This window comes from Cynoglossus semilaevis, chromosome 20, assembly GCF_000523025.1.
Source record: "Cynoglossus semilaevis isolate Cse_v1.0 chromosome 20, Cse_v1.0, whole genome shotgun sequence".
In the NCBI taxonomy this organism is placed as follows: Eukaryota; Metazoa; Chordata; class Actinopteri; order Pleuronectiformes; family Cynoglossidae; genus Cynoglossus; species Cynoglossus semilaevis.
This window is the reverse complement of record NC_024326.1, coordinates 6,540,727-6,556,833: the sequence shown is the minus strand read 5'-3', so window position 1 is coordinate 6,556,833 and position 16,107 is coordinate 6,540,727. Positions and strand designations below refer to the sequence as shown.

The 16,107-nt window shown below is 40.2% G+C and overlaps 1 protein-coding gene across 4 annotated transcripts in view; it reads left to right on the top strand.

Moving 5' to 3' along the window:
* LOC103396281 (phosphatase and actin regulator 1) overlaps positions 1-16,107 on the top strand; it is a 30,921-nt gene that overhangs the window by 6,180 nt on the left and 8,634 nt on the right. For 2 of the 4 annotated variants that reach the window (XM_008334305.3, XM_008334306.3), the window contains exons 2-7: positions 9,023-9,187; positions 12,063-12,143; positions 13,177-13,380; positions 14,070-14,412; positions 15,467-15,669; positions 15,889-16,045. In XM_008334305.3, coding sequence (XP_008332527.1) covers positions 9,023-9,187; positions 12,063-12,143; positions 13,177-13,380; positions 14,070-14,412; positions 15,467-15,669; positions 15,889-16,045 — 1,153 coding nt within the window. Of the gene's footprint in view, positions 1-4,634; positions 6,372-9,022; positions 9,188-12,062; positions 12,144-13,176; positions 13,381-14,069; positions 14,413-15,466; positions 15,670-15,888; positions 16,046-16,107 lie in introns of those variants that run through there. The other 2 variants (XM_008334303.3, XM_008334304.3) reach the window with 2 other exon arrangements.

The following is a 16,107-nucleotide window of genomic DNA, read 5'->3' as shown; positions in this document are numbered from 1 at the left end:
GCAGTCTGGTCTGGTCAGGTCTGGTCAGACAGTTCCAGGAGCCTGTGTGAAGGCAGATACAGCAGAGGCAGAATGAGTGTGAGACAAAGTAATTGAATCGGCAGGACAATATCCTGTCCTCCATTATCTCAGCTCACACAACCAGTCTAGAAATAAAAATATATATTGAAATCTGACTATTGAATGTGTGTGTGTATATATATATGTATTTGTATGTATTTATTTATTAATACATTTTGTAATGTAATAATGTAATGTTAATTTAAAATTGAATTCCTAGTTACACTACAGACAAGACTGGACAATTTAGATTTAGTTGCTTGGTCACATAAAAAAAACCTATAATTCGAGGTAGTGTGCTCACCAGTACTGACACAGATCATTAGTAACAAAGAATGAGTAATTCTACCTCGTAATTTCAAGTAATCTAACAGCAAAGCTTTTTATATTTGTAAGCTGAAATCGACCAGGACAGACAGGATTAGGAGAGAGAACTGTGGCTTCTTTCAAGTCAGACAGGATTAGGAGAGAGAACTGTGGAGGGACGGCTTCTTTCAAGCAGGGTGGAGATAAAATCAGAGAGACAAGGTTTAAAATGGTTTGGACATGTGCTGAGAGGAGATAGAGGACATTACTGGACTCTGAGAAAGCTCCAGTCCAGAGTGAAGAGACAAAAACTCCAGAGAAGATGACTGACAGCAGAGGAGTTAGTATAGGGAAAGGAAAGAAGTTATTTAGTCTTTGAGGAGACTTTCTTTCCGTTCCAGAACCATATTTATTTATATCCTAAAGTCCATTGAAGTCTATTGACAAAATAAATAAACCTAACTTCTGATGTGGTTTCCTAACAGCTGCAGACAAGAAGACACGCTCAACCCAGTTTACACCCTTAGATCAGCACCACTTCACCACTTCAGTTATCAACAAGGTGGATAGACTGAGGGAAATCTCCGAGACAGACTCTCAGAGACATCCCAGAGGAGACGAGCACACAGTCTGCTAACCATTAAGTGCTGCTCTCATTTTGTCTGACTTTGTCCTGTAACGACAAGTACTTACCTTGCTGTCAAACCCTGCGATTCTGTCAGCATACAATAACCAAACCTTATTATCTCACAACTGCTGCCTTTATGACTCATGTGAGCGTTGTTCCCACTTTCCTTATTAGAGTTCTCATCACACACCACCGCCACAAATGACCACGCGTGCATTTCTCATGTAGAGAGGAGATGTTCTCAGAGAGGTCGCAGTCTGTCACTGGAACACTGTCTGAAACACAGTTTCTTAATTAGAGGACCCCTGTGGAAAAACAAACGGTAAAAATCTGTGCAAAAGAAACACAGCGTACGGGACATATCTTTAATATTCTCTGCTGGCAGTACACGTTTTTTTTATACACTCTTGCCTTTTGTCTGCACTCATACGTGACACGTTTTAATACCAATAAGTGGTGTACTCCAAAACCCATTTTAATTTTGACAGCTGTACATGCTGTAATAGAAATTGGTTGCCTGTCTTAATTTCATGGGAGGTTGGTCTGTGAAATTAGGACATAATCAACCGACTCATACAGACCATAATGGACTGTGCATGGTGAGGAAGTCTCTGAAGCAACACTGTCCTCTAGTGGATCAATGCTTGCTCCTGCATTTTCATGAAAAGGCATAGTCATTTACTTGAACTTTTAGCTACTTTGCTACATTTTGCCTATCTGCAACCTGCACCTCATTTTGAGCCAACGTTTGTTAAATTTCATCATTATCCATTCATTTCTAACTACTATCCAACTGCCTTGCTCAATGACAAGGCAGCTGGACAAGGCTGAGTGTATTGTATGTACATTAGAAATGAATGCATAGAGCACATTTAACTACTAAAACTCCATGTCCATGAACACGTGAACGGCCACTCCCCTGTGTGAACCTTGGCATGCCTTTTGCATGATGAGTTCTTTAAAGCTTTTTTTTTAACACGTGGTGCACTGTTCAGCGCAGGGCCTGGAGTGGGAGTCATCTGCTGGGTTGGCAGAGTTTGGAGGCGTTTTAGTTTTACTTTCTGCAGTTAAAATCAGTAGTGTGAGGTGAACAGACCTCACATCCGTTGGTAACTGCATGGTTAATGTTTGTTTGTTGTTTCTTCCTGGGTTATTTCTTGGAACGTTTGCTCTGGTGCTTCTGAAAACTCTTGCAATAAGAAAATCCCTTGTCACATTCCACACATTTCAGAGAATATTTAGAATCATGCACAGCCTGTGGGTAGGCAGGTGAACCTGCAAGTGCAACCAAAATGTTCTCCTCTTTTGTACTTGCTGCATCCATTACTTCATTCTCCGTTTCTCCATCTTGGGCATCAGCCCACCACACAGATATTGACCCTGATAAAAATCAGTGCCACAATCTGTACCTTTACTTTACAAAATGAATTTTTTAAGAACTCTGTTTTGTTAGTTCTTTTTGGTTTAGTTTATTCAATACTTCAATAATATTTGTTAGTCATCCTAAGTAGGTTATGTTAGTGACACAACAGTTGTTGAGTTAAACAACGGTGTATAATTATGTATATTATGTATAATTCATATAATTATGCCAGTTAAATTATTACTGTAATACATTATTTTATCCTGTACGGCACGTTTAATATATCTTTTTACAGTGCTACTAAATACAAGATATTGACACTAGATGGCAGCATTGTAGTACTATGACTGCCTATACGTGTTATGGTTTGTTGGCCATTTGCGACAATGTCAGAAATAAAGAGATTTTTCTGTTAAATATAATATGTGATATTTAAACGTCTTTTCACGTGTTTTTGGCCTGAGTATTTGTGTGTGTCTTGATCTCCAGCCTACGCTTTACAATGAGTTAATCATTCATTTGCTGTGTTCCAGCATGTACATTTATTATAATAATACCATATTTCTGTAAGCTTTTCACAAAATCTTGAAAACGGATGCAATAATTATATCACTCTGAAATTTAGGTAGACTGGCCCACACACTACATACTGCACATACGCACTGCACTTTCACCATTATGTTAATTTTATTTTTAGCTGTGTTGTACTGTAAGTTCCTCTAAGATAGACAATACTGCCAAGAGAGACTGGCAGATGGGCAGAGATAGAGAGACAGAGAGAACAGGAACAGCAGATTTGTAGTGACAGGCTGCTTTGTCGGACGTTACGAGATCGCCAGGCCTCAAAACTGGACTACTTCCAAGTAAACTGGTTCAAAAACAAATCCTGAGATTTTCAAGAAAACAAGGATGGTGACTGTCACTGAAGGGAAATGTTTGTCCTGAGACGTGCAGCAGAATGAATGTTCTTCCCTGTTTTTTCAGAGTCACATTTAAAACATTTACTAAAGTGTCATGGCAACAACGCTGTGAGAGAGCATGTCCATCAGATGTGAGTCACGAGGAAACAGCAAATGCTTCCAAACAGCTTTGGTTGAAGTAGCTTCACCGGTTTCAGTTTATTGAAAGGTGCTAAGTGGCAACAAGTGACCGTTATGTATTTTATTACAGTATGTCAACTATGAGACCGCTGCCATTTTTGAAGGGATAACAAGGAGTAAAAATCAATGAAAGTATCTCTTAAATACCTCTGTGTGGACTTTTTTTTTTTAATTCAACAAATTGACAACACCATGATGCTGTAAGGAGTTTTGGAGCCAGGAAATGACCCTAGGCAGAACCTTTAACATAAAAAAATTGAGGAGTTTAAGGTTAAAAAAACCAAGAAGAGTTTAGCTTATTATTATTGTTATTATTATTATTATTATTATTAGTAGTAGTAGTAGTAGTAGTGGAAGAAGATGTATGAAAGACCAACTTTGAACGAAGAAGCCAATTGGACAACAGCTGCACTGCTCTGTGCTGGCAGTTAATCAAGTGATTAAGGCTCCACTGCTAAGGGGCTTTAATTTGATTTTATTTCACACAGCTCTTCTAATCTTTTTTCTTCATTGTTTACCAAACACCTTGCTTTTGTAATTGCAGTAACAGTGAATAAAGAGGAAGCTGTAGTAGCTACAAAATGACGTACAGTAGACTCCCTCATCTGCTGCCGTTTATGGTTTATTTCTAGAGCTCTGTGTTACTACTACTACTATTACTAGTAGTAGTATGACATGCTTTTTATTCTGGTACATTATCTGCAGACTCAATATACAGTATTTCAATTGTAACATACACACACCCACTAAGAAGTAGGAGATGAATATAATAAAAACATCATCACGTACAGTATGTATGACTTTATTACACATGCAGAATTAAAACTTCATAGACTCCTTCCATCTAAAAGCAAATGAAACAATTTCAATTATTTAACACAATACTGTAAAATGTGTTAGCATAGTCAATGAAGCATAAAAGTTATTTTTAATTTATGAAACACACACTAATGTTGAAAATATGTGCAGTATTTTCATGCTTAATTTAAATTTAAATGCACAATATTTTACTAACTTTACTAATGGTATTGATATAAATACTGATGAAAAGGTTATATGTTTAGAGGAAAACACAGTGACATTTACAGTCCTGTCATGTTCACAGGTGGTTTTAATACGTGGGATAACGATGTAAAGAGGTTACACAACAAGAGGAGAGGAGAGGAGGGGAGAGGAGGGGAGAGGAGGGGAGGGGAGGGGGAGTTACTCCAGGCACATGTGAGCTTTGCAGTGAAATGAATACTTGCATACTAAACTTCTCCTTTAAAATGTGACGCCCCCACTCTAGTTGGCTCGTCAGCTCCAACTGCTAGAAAGCTGTGTCATGGCAGCCTATTTTAAGCAAAACCCATCTCTAAGGCATTTTTTTTTTCTTTTCAAATTGTGGTTCGTGACCCAAATGTGGGTCGTGGGGCTAAATTAAGACAAAAAATTCCATATCACCCTGGACTGACGTAACTTTGTACTGGTGAACCATTTATCTGATGTAGTGATGACTTCTTGGAATACTTCATGATGGGACTTAAAACACCTTTTTTTAGGGCTCAGTGGACTTTGTGGGGTTCAAGTGATAACTGAGACTGCAGGAAACAGCACATCCTTTCACACATTCTGTGTTACCCCGACAGGCAATTCATAATGAGGCATACAATTAGTACTATCACAACTGCTGAAGCAAAACTGGTTTGGACCACAATATGAACCATGTGACAGAACATTATAACTGCAAACAATCTAAGATGCAGAGATTATGATAGTTTGTATATGCCTATTAACCTTTAATCATTCCTTTATCTTTGAATGATAACGTCACAGGGAGCCAGTTTTGATGCAGCAGCAGCTGCAGCTGTGTTCAGTGATTATGGAGTTGCTCGACTGTTTCCATCACTGTTCGCTTGGTTGTTGTCAACGCAATAATCTCTATCAAATATTACATACATCTCTATGCAGTTGTTCCATTAATTACCACGGAGGTTGGAACCGGTGATCTTTTAGCTGTAGTAACCACTCTTCCACCATTTGCTCTGAGAAATATTTTTTTCAGTGTTACACAAAAGACACTTATTTGGCACATTAGGTGAACTGAGACATAAGATTTTATTGGTGAGGATGAGTAAAAAAAAAATCTTGAGAGAAAATGAGAGATTGATAAGGATGTGAGAAATAGAGAGAGGGGGAGAGAGAGAGGGGGAACTTTTCGCTCATCCACACTGGATTATTAGCAGAGCGCAGGGCGCAGCCAATCACAGACATGCAATGCTCAGCTCCATTTATCGTGGATTAGCCACAACCGACTGCAGTCCACAGCTCAGTGAGGGAGAGGTAGTCACTGCCATTCACTCTACTCATCCTCGGTATTGTTATTAGCGGATCCGGCTGCAGGGTTTGTGTCGGCAGTGAGGCTGCCGCGGTACGTATCCCGTCGTCTGCATATGCGGATATCAGGTAAAGGTGTGGGAACCGAGCAGTGGGAGAGAGCGGCCGGTTGTGGGTCAGTGGACGCGGATGCTGTGATGGGAAACAGGGCAGGTAGGCCGACTTAATTGATGGCCCTTTAAATCCAACCCACACACACACTGCGCGCCGACGCACCGCTTTGTTTTCCGCGTCCTCACCAAAATGTTCAAGACGGCGAATTACCCGAGCGTGGATCCTGCACCCACCTTCATGCACGGCACTTGGTTCTCCTCGGGGTATGTGGAAAACGCGCCGGTGGCGGTGGAGAAGCCTAAGAAGAAGGCGTTCAGCCTGGTCAAAATAATGTCCCTGCCCAGCAAGAAAAGCCAGGGCCAGAATGCGCACCAGCGGCACGGCCACCACAACAACAATATACCGTTCACCATCCACTGTCACATCGGAAAAGAGATAAAGCACATTTGCAGCAACTGCAGCCGCGGAAACAACACGCAGGACGGTGAGTACTGAGACGGGAGGACTGGGGACGTGTGGTTTTGTCCACGGTGGTCCTGCAGTGCTGCCATGCGCCACAGGCTGCTGATCCTCGACATGCATGCTTTGTGCGTCTGCACAGTGCGTTCCATGAGCTCCATCACTCACTGTGTGTTCTGCGTCTGTCATGCTGTGTTCATCTTTACTACACACCACGTATTGCATGACCAGTGGGTCCCTTTATCAGAACTCCTGAGGGTGTCGGCCCCGGTCTTGACCTGCTGCTTGTTGCTTTTTGTTTCTCAGTGTTGGTCTGACTGTTGCTGTCAATAAAAAGGCATGCAACTCTGCAGGCTGTTTACACAAAGAGGTTTCCATTTAAGTGTCATTACATCACCACTCTGCCATCTTGGTGCACAAACAAGTGTTTTTAATTAAAAGCAGAACCAACACATGTTTGTCTTACATTATAGTCAAGAGTGATTGCACACACAGGAAAAACGTATTCATTCCATTATTATGGGGGTCATTGGAATGTGATGTTCTTCACCATTTGGCCCCATTCTACTTTGCTGCTTACGCTCAGCAGGGATTTTCCCAGACCTAAATAACAACATACTGCACCAAATTGGAATACATGGCAAAGGAGAGGTTAGTGCTCATGCCTTACACTGATTCAATCCCTAGCTTTCTGGATGGAATTTGCACGTTCTTCCCATTGTTTGCATTGGTTTTCTGCAGATACTCCTGCAGTTAAAAAACATTTATTATCAGGTTAAATAGACTCTCTAAACTGGCCATAGGTATTTGAGTTTGACTGTGAGTGGTTGTTTTTTCTCTACTCCTGGACCCTGTGATCGACTGTAGATGCCCCCAGCCTGCCCAAGAACCTGACAAGAATTAGGTTTTAAAATAAAATAATGCACCAAATGATATTCAGTGAAGATTAAAAACACGTCTCACTGATTTTGTGCAGTGTGTTTGTGATGTAGATAAACCTTATGATCTTCATTTGACTCATTTACAGGACATTACTAATGTAAAACCCACTCTATTAATACCAGATATTTGTCTCTTTCCCCCCTCTTCCTACTTCTATAAATAGCCTTTGGTCAGCTAATGAACTAATTTAAATCTCCACTGCATCCATCCAGTAGTCACTGTGGAGGTATTTATAGAGCGGGGCGGTGGCAGGAATGTAAAGATGGTTGGCTGTGAGGCACCAGAGCATCAAAGTAACGGTCCATGGGACTGATTGCTACTGCATTACAGTCACATGATTTATCACAGGGTCCCCAGGCTCTAGAGGAGTGACTTCTGTTATGTGATATGCTATGTGATATGTGATATAAATGTTGGAAAAATCCTAAATGTGATGCACCTTTACAGAAACCAAGCAGGTATTTACAGTCATTGAAGATACATATAGATTATATGCAGTAGAGGAAAAACATAGCTGTAGTTTCTTCAAATATTACATAATAATGACAACTAAAACCTGAACTACAGCTTTTGCTAATCAGTAAGAAAAGGCAAACGTCAGTAATTTGTCCAGAGCTGATATCCATGATAATACCCTTTCAGGTTCAGATTTCCTACATGTTCTGAATTCACTCCATATTTTGAAGGCCTCCGTGCTTACACATGCTGCTGACTCACTTTGTTGCCCTATTTTAGCAAATGCTTGAACAGAAGCAAGACGTCCAAATCTCATAATCACAACTTCTGTGATTCAAGTGGAGCTCAGAATGAGATACAGCTCTAGTGAAAGGAAGTAGGTCTACTTTGAAAACCAGCAGAGCGCCTTGGCCTAGTTGTTAAGCTTCAATCTTAAAACCAGATGTCTGTGTTAATTTATTATGTATGGTCTGTGGTGATGGGCCACAGTGTCAATGACCATGATGGCACTGGAACTTCCTGGAGCACAGTTGTTTTTAAAATGCTTCTGCTTCCACTGTCGTCCTCCGTGTGTAGGGTAACACAAGTCGCACAGCTACAAATATTTATTGTTGTTCTCATTTCGGTGTGAGGAATAATTGAAAAAGTCTGCATGGTGATAAAAGCTGTAGCCATAATCGATTGGACAATTGGGTTTGAAAAGAAGCGGGGGAAAAAAAGATTGATAATTCGTAACACTTTTTCACGCTGTAACGTGAAGAAATGTTTTGTCTTTATGTATTTAAACTGCAGCTTTATTCTAAGCTTTTGTTTCTTTGTTTTCTCTTCCCCGGGCGTTTGAAGCTCGGTAGGATTTTTCTAAAACAACTATAACCTTTTTATCTGGAAAAAATACTCACTCTTATGCTGCTGTGGTCCAGCGGTGTGTGGAACTGTGAAAGGCTGGGCTCTGTAAATATTTAATGAAGTGTGGAAGATTTTCTTTTAATGAGGTGTTTATCAGTTTGTTGAGTGTGTTTTGACAAGCCAATGCCAACACGCTTAGCCTTGAACTGTATTCGCAGCCTAATGCAATTTAATATTGGATATATTTTTTTTATATATCCTCTCACCGTCTCCTACAATTACTGGAGGATCCAGGAGGCCATTTGGCACAGGATCCCTTTGCTTGGCTCTTCATAAGCACAAATGTCACTCCCACCTCTACTGCATGATTAATATTAGCTAATCATCCTTGCCTTATCACCTAAGCATACTGTTTCTTTTTCTTCTTTACAGCTGATGAAGTAGAGAGACTGGCCGCCATGCGTTCTGAATCCCTGCTCTCCGGCGCTCACACACCACCTATTCGTAATCGGAGCAAATTTTCCACTCTGGGCCGTCTGCTGAAGCCGTGGAAGTGGAGGAAGAAGAAGAGTGAGAAGTTCAAGCAGACCTCCGCTGGTATGTAGCACGAATTTTGTTAACATTGTGAAGGTGAACTAGATAGGCCGAGCACAGTACACACAGGTTCCAACTTCATAACAATAGCTGTTAAACTTGTCTCAGTTACAGTTTTTCGTTTTTCTTAGGTCTAAAGAAATATATGTTTTAACATAAGTCTCCTGGGTGATTGAAATTGCAGGAAATTGATTCAGGAAAAGTGCAGAGTTGGAGTTTCATGATTTCAAGTCTCTTTAGTGGCACACTTTGATCATGCCGAGCGGTGTTGTCACGGGCGAGTGAAGGACATGCTCACTTTGAAAAGACACAGCTGCATTAATGTGGCACAGTGAATAAAGCAATGTTTTGGAAAACTAGTCTTGGTGAAAACATTAGTTAGTTATAGCATGTACAATAGTGGGATTGTTACTGTCATGACAGAGAACATCTTGAGATATGGAAGTTTTTTTTTTTTTTTTTTTAAGTCCTCTCTCCTTAAAATAACCCTTCTTAACAGAGCACCAGATGTCTGAGAGTGAACATAAGAAAGAAAAGAGAATCAATACTTAAAAAGATATTGTTGAGGTTTTTATCATTTAAGAAAGATGAAAGTACTGCAAGAAGCGGTAATGAAATTTGTGTTATTTTACAGGATTAGAACAGTCAGTTCTAATACATTGTCTATTCTTAGTCAAACAGTGGATGTTGACTGTTGATTGTATGCCTTTCTCCATCGATAGATCATAAGTGAATGCCAAGCAACAAAGGGCCTTTCTGTTATATCAGAGTTGATGCACAGTGTAGTGCTGTATCAAACCTGTTTGATGCTTTTTTGATTGCTTCCTAATGCACGTCGTGGCTGTCGTCAAATTAATACAGTATATGGACAGAGAAGCAATGGAAGGTAAAATCAGATTATCTTAAAGGGCCGGTACAAGGCAGGACTCTCAGTCTTTGGCTTATTCCCCCTTTGTTCCCTCTGTGTTAGTATGTATATGTATTTGCTGTGAAGATACACAGACCTGGTGGATGTCATGAAGTCAGATTGTCTACAGCAGGAAATAAAATATGTCTAAAATGTGGACGATATGCTAACACATCATAAAAATGTAAAAACCCTGTTAGCTTTATTGAGCAGTGCAGAAGTTCAATGGTTAATCAAAAAACCTTCAGCTGAATCCACTTTATAAATGAGCAGCTAAGATTTACTTCCGTCAATCATGCTGTCAGTTCTTCATTATGATGAGACTTCAGTGTGGCTTATGAATAGTGAAATCTTGCTGTTTGACAGATTTCTAATTTCCCTCTTGTGTGTGACTTTCAGCTACAAAGGCAGATCAAATAACTGCTGCCAGTCATTGGCCCGGCAAAAGCACAGACTGTCACATCCATGGACTGGATTTCGAAAAAATAAATCCAGATAAATAGAATGAGACAGGCAGAGTAAAATAATAAAAATACCAGGAAATAGCACTTTTACTTTTGATTCCAGTGAAAATCCAGTCTTACTCAGCCTGTCTGATCCAATAAACAAGGATTGATTCTGGTTGACCCTCTATTGATCTGTGTTTTCTGAAATGGAATATCTTTCCACCACTCATTGGCCCTCAGTTAATCATTCATCAAATTTATGATGACAGCCTGTTCATCACAACTAGACTGAACATAACCACTGCACGACAGGTTTCCTGTGTAAAATGAATTACCTTTAAAGGTAAAGAATACAAGAATTTCCCAAGTTAAAAGCCTCTATCAGAAAAAAAAGTATTATTTTTTTAAGGAAAAAATACAAACTTTTTTTATTGTGTTAAAATGATCTAAATGAATTATTGCGTCTTATCAACCACTCAGTGCTCTGCAGGACCTCCTCTTTACGTCCCCCATCAGTTCCTCTGGCTTCTGTACAGAGACAGGGTCACATTAATCACCCTGACGGCAAAGTTGATGGTAAATGTCTGGTTGTTACCCCCATGTCAGAGCTGCAGTCTCCGACATAAGTGCTCTGTGAACCGTCTTCTCTCTCCGCCCTGGGCTGCAGATGCTCGCTGTTGTTTATGCTCTAGTGTCTGTGTGAGTGGAGCAGCAACTGGGTGCACAGGCGTTGTCTTAGATAATTGGACACCAGGCACAGTTAGGGAGCATTATGAATGCAGTGTGACATTAAGGAGACGAGGGCTGACTCCGGGGAAGTATGCTCTGCACTTCAGGCAGAAAGGAGGGAGAGTCTAATATTTGAGTATCTCATCGGGCTCAGTGCATTATCACAGCACTCCTCGGTGTTAGGGGGAGATAGCACCAGGGGAGGTGGTGTTAGGTCATCAGATGTTATCTTAATCTTTGTTAGCTGTTGGATTTTCTATGAACCACTCCTCAATCCTAAAGGACTCTTTTTGTGCTGACTTGCTTCTGCAGTATTGTGCAGGGTTTAAACATATTCAGATGTATTGTTTTAAATTGCGAAATCACATGTAATTATATATTTTTTTATTTTCACACTAAGCATTTGAGCTGCACCATAACATATTTTTCTTTTATTCCTCCAATGTTAAAAAGATGTTGATCGTTGCATCTTTCGACTCTAAATATAGACACTTGCAGTATCTGCAGTTTTGGGCTCCTCTTGTACCAGACTATGGTCAGTAATATTTGGGTTTTTGTTCTGTGAGAGTAATTTTTGCCTTTTTTATATTACTTTTATTAAAACAAAGTATTTTAGCTTGACAGTTGTTTTGGGTCAAAGATATTGCATCAGTGTCTCCACAACACATTCCAAGATTTTCCACTGAGGTATGATGTCCTCAGCAGAAACAATAATGTTCTGTGACTACTGTATGTTTTTGTTTTTGTTGTATTAGATAAAAAAATCAATGTCCTTGTTTTTTCTGTTACCTTTTAGCTTTGGAGAGGAAAATGTCAGTGCGACAGAGCAGAGATGAGCTGATCAAGAGAGGAGTACTGAAGGAGATTTTTGAAAAAGGTGAGCCAGTCTCTCAGAAAGATTGTCATTTTAGACACATTATAAAAAGTGTATTACTGCGAGAAGACTATATGTGGTGCACTAAATAAAATCTCCTATTAATCATGACTGTAAAAACGTTTGTGCTATTTTAACATTTAGTGTTCTCTTGATTTTATCAAATTGTCTCAGGTACAAGAGGTTAAGAAAGGGACAGTAGGTTAAAAAAATGCTGATGTTCGGTCGGTTTCTCTCACAGGACTATCTGCAAAAAATCTAATTTTACAATTTCATGGATTTTCTCGCAAGATTCTGTGAATGCCAAGAACATTCATTGAAGTGATGGATTCTTCTGTCCAGTGCAGCCTACTTTAATAAAAAGAATAAAACATAAGCATGGAGATCAGCAATGTTTTACTGTATTTTAGCAATGTTCTTTTACTACTACCCACATTGATTTAGGACAGGAGTATTCAATTAGTTGCCAAGGTCCAAAGTGTGACCATTTCTAAGGTGGAGGTCTGGAAAAAACCCCAGTCATCATTATCTGTAATGTCTATAAAAATGAGTATGTGGGTGGTCACCTGGCCCAGGAGTTTGACAGTCATGAGTTACAGGTTTGAATCCAAATAAAATATATGGGTCACATCCAGAATGTGGTCCACCTATTGGCCAAACATTCCTGTTGTGAATAGTATTAAAAGTTTGCCAACCAAGTGACTCATCAAATATACAGTATCTCCACATCCCTGACTGAGTATTTTCAAGTGAATGAGTGAAACAGCTCACTGCAAGTTTTACTGAGAAACTGAGTGTTTCTCAACAAATGTCAGAGACGATGTGTCTGTTGAAAAATAACTTCCAGAATTCCGCTCAAATAAATCCAGCCTTTGTAAAAAATACTGTGTGAAGGCAGCATTGAAAAATCCAACGGTATAAATAAAATATAAAGGAATGTTAACTGTAAATAAAATATTTCACTCTGTGTCCCCGTCTATTGTTCCTAGTGAAAAGTTGTCTCCAAACTTTCTTCATTCATTTTCACTTCTTTTAGCCACTGTTGAATTCCGATCCTCCATGGATGGAGGAATCTATGCCAAGGAGCCATCCATTAAATCCTCAATGGTCCTGCCCACTAAGAAATCTGTAACCTTCCCCGGTGACCTTCAGGATACACCTGCCAAGCCGCCACTGTACCACAAGCAGCCTCCTGCTCTCCCTCCAAAGCCTTTCTCTAGAATCTCAAACTATAGCACAGGTCAGTTGTCTGTTTTAATTTCTGGAATATTAAACACCCATTATGTTGGTTGTTTTTTTTTTTCCAAAACTATTAATCATATAAATCATATAAATATAAAAAGCACTTTTCTTTTGACAAACTCCTTGATGTGTTAGGATCTATTTCTAATTGGCAGATGAATCAGTGATGTCATGATATATTCCCCACACATTTGAATTTCTATAATGTGGTTTCATTTTTTATCTATTTTTGAAAATGTTTTTTTTCCTGTTACCAAATTACCAACACTGCAGTACTAGTCTGGGACTGGCTTGTAGAGAGCCTCTGGTGTACTGTATATATATGACTTAAATTATCATACACACACACTATCATTTATTTCATGTCTTCATCACTGAAGTGCTGTCTTTGTTTCTAACAGTACCTGAGGTAACACACGTGCACAGGATTATGGTAGTCGGATTAAATTCCCCTGTGCTTAGGTGGCTCTCTCGCCCTCTCATTCCCTCTCTCTCTGTGTCCTTGTCAATCTGTCAGCACAGGGAAGCTGTGTTACCTTGGCCTAATTCCCTCTGCTCACACACTGTCTGTCATGTCTGAGCCATGTTTGAACATTCACCATCTCTCTCTACATACAAAGGCAGAGTGTGGCGTGTAGGGGATTGTCTTATCTCCCTCGCAGTGTCTTAGATTTATTTTGTCTCCAGATTCATGCCAGCCACTAAAATTGCCCTGCATGCCTGGAGGAAAACACTCGCCACCACTCCCTCCAAAAAAAGTGATGATTTGTGTGCCTCCGGGAGGCCTGGACTCCTCCATCTCTCCTTCGCCATCGCCCAACCCACTCAGCACTCTTCCAAAGTGTGGTCCTCCGCAGGTGTTGCCGTCCCATCACGGCACCCTGCTGCCGTCCCAGCTCTGCAGTCTTTCTGGTCATCACCAGAGCCACGGCCATCCACTGCAGCTTCAGTACGGAAGCTTGCACGCGCCCAGTCGGATCATCGAGGAGCTCAATAAAACCCTGGCCCTGTCCATGCAGAGATTTGAAAGGTTGGTGCTAAGCAGTGCTCATGTCCAGACCTCTCAAGCCAAAAAGGTGACAAGACCTGTGATGTAGGAATGACTGTTTTTTTTAATACTGTTTTTAGTAAGTTTTTAACATTTTCTATTTGCATATCTAAGTATGTTAAAACAATTATATAAACACAGATCTTTTAATGCCACAATTTGCATTTCATATACACCACTATTGCATAATTAAAGGCCTATGTTTGACTTTTGGCCCGGAAAAGCAATGGCGTCTTGCTTCCACAAAGTTAAGAGCTTTTTCCAAGGTCAGTCAGTTGGTGCCAGGTCGTCCAGTCACACCCAAAGTACCGAGGGTTGGTGCCAGAGTCTGCCTGTCACAGCTTGTAGCTCTTGCTACTACATTATTGCTTTTCTGACATTTTCACCATCTTCAGTAAATCCAAATGAGTCCAGTGCCTCGCAGGGCAGCGTGCTCTAATTCACTTGTCATTTGGAGTGACATAACACAAACAGCTGCTCTTTACAAGGGCTGTGCTGCTTCTCGTTTGGAGCGAAAACAGGGCAGGGTAGTGAATTGAACATTATGTAAGCTTTCACATTAGGATCCCTCTTTCAATAAGGCCATTTGCTCAGGAAAAAGGATGTAATGATCCTAACGTGGCTCGTAATCAGTCTGAAAGCCTGTCCTGGTTACATAAAGGCGGCCTTGACGGGACTCCAATGATTTAATCTATTAAATGTGGTCAAAACATGCAAGTGAGTAATGTTTTAGGGACAAATTTGTTCCCATCAGTGGAGACCAAGACCTAAAACATTCTGTGTTTTAGTTTTGTGTGTCATCTAGATCCTTTTTGTTCTATATTTTTCTTCTACATACTTCAAATACAGGTGAGCAAGTTATTTTATTTCTCTTGATGTTAGGGAGTAAGTAATAAAAACAGAAATAAAAAACCCTGGGAACGTGCACCCTTATTCTCTTATCAAGGTCAGATTGTTAGGTCATGAACTCAACACATTAAATAATTGGCTGTTTGTTCTAAGGCTGACAAACAAATATGTGTCTGTGTCTCTGCAGCAGCGCCGCCTTGCATGGTGTAGGTCACTGTCTGGTTCTGGACAGACGAGAAATACCTTCTGTTATTATTGACTACGAGGACGACAAGGAGAACCTGCCCAACGAGTCCGACTATGAAGATCTGCCCAGCATGTACAAGGACGAGGATGATGATGTGGACGATGACGACGAGGATGACGAAGATGACGACTCCATTTTTACAAGTACGTGTCACTAATTATAGGAAACGCTTACAGTATTGTTTATTACTGTTCAACTCTTTTTTTATTATGACATCATCAGTTCTATTTAAATCTATTGAAATATTAAAAATCTGAGTAGTCATTGAATAGCTGGAATAGCATTTTTTACCCACACAGTCACAGGTCTCTGGCCAAGTTTGTCACATCAGCGTTTCATGTTTGAACTTTGTGCTCGCCCAGGTACCCTGGCACAGAAAGTGCTGAGAAAAGACTCTCTGGCCATCAAGCTGAGTAACCGTCCTTCCAAAAGAGAGCTGGAGGAGAAGAACATTCTGCCAATGCAGACGGATGAGGAGCGGCTGGAGTCACGGCAGCAGATAGGCACCAAACTCACAAGGTGAGACACGTAAACACATGCATAATAAAAGTCAAATGCATTTACACATATGAACAATTCAA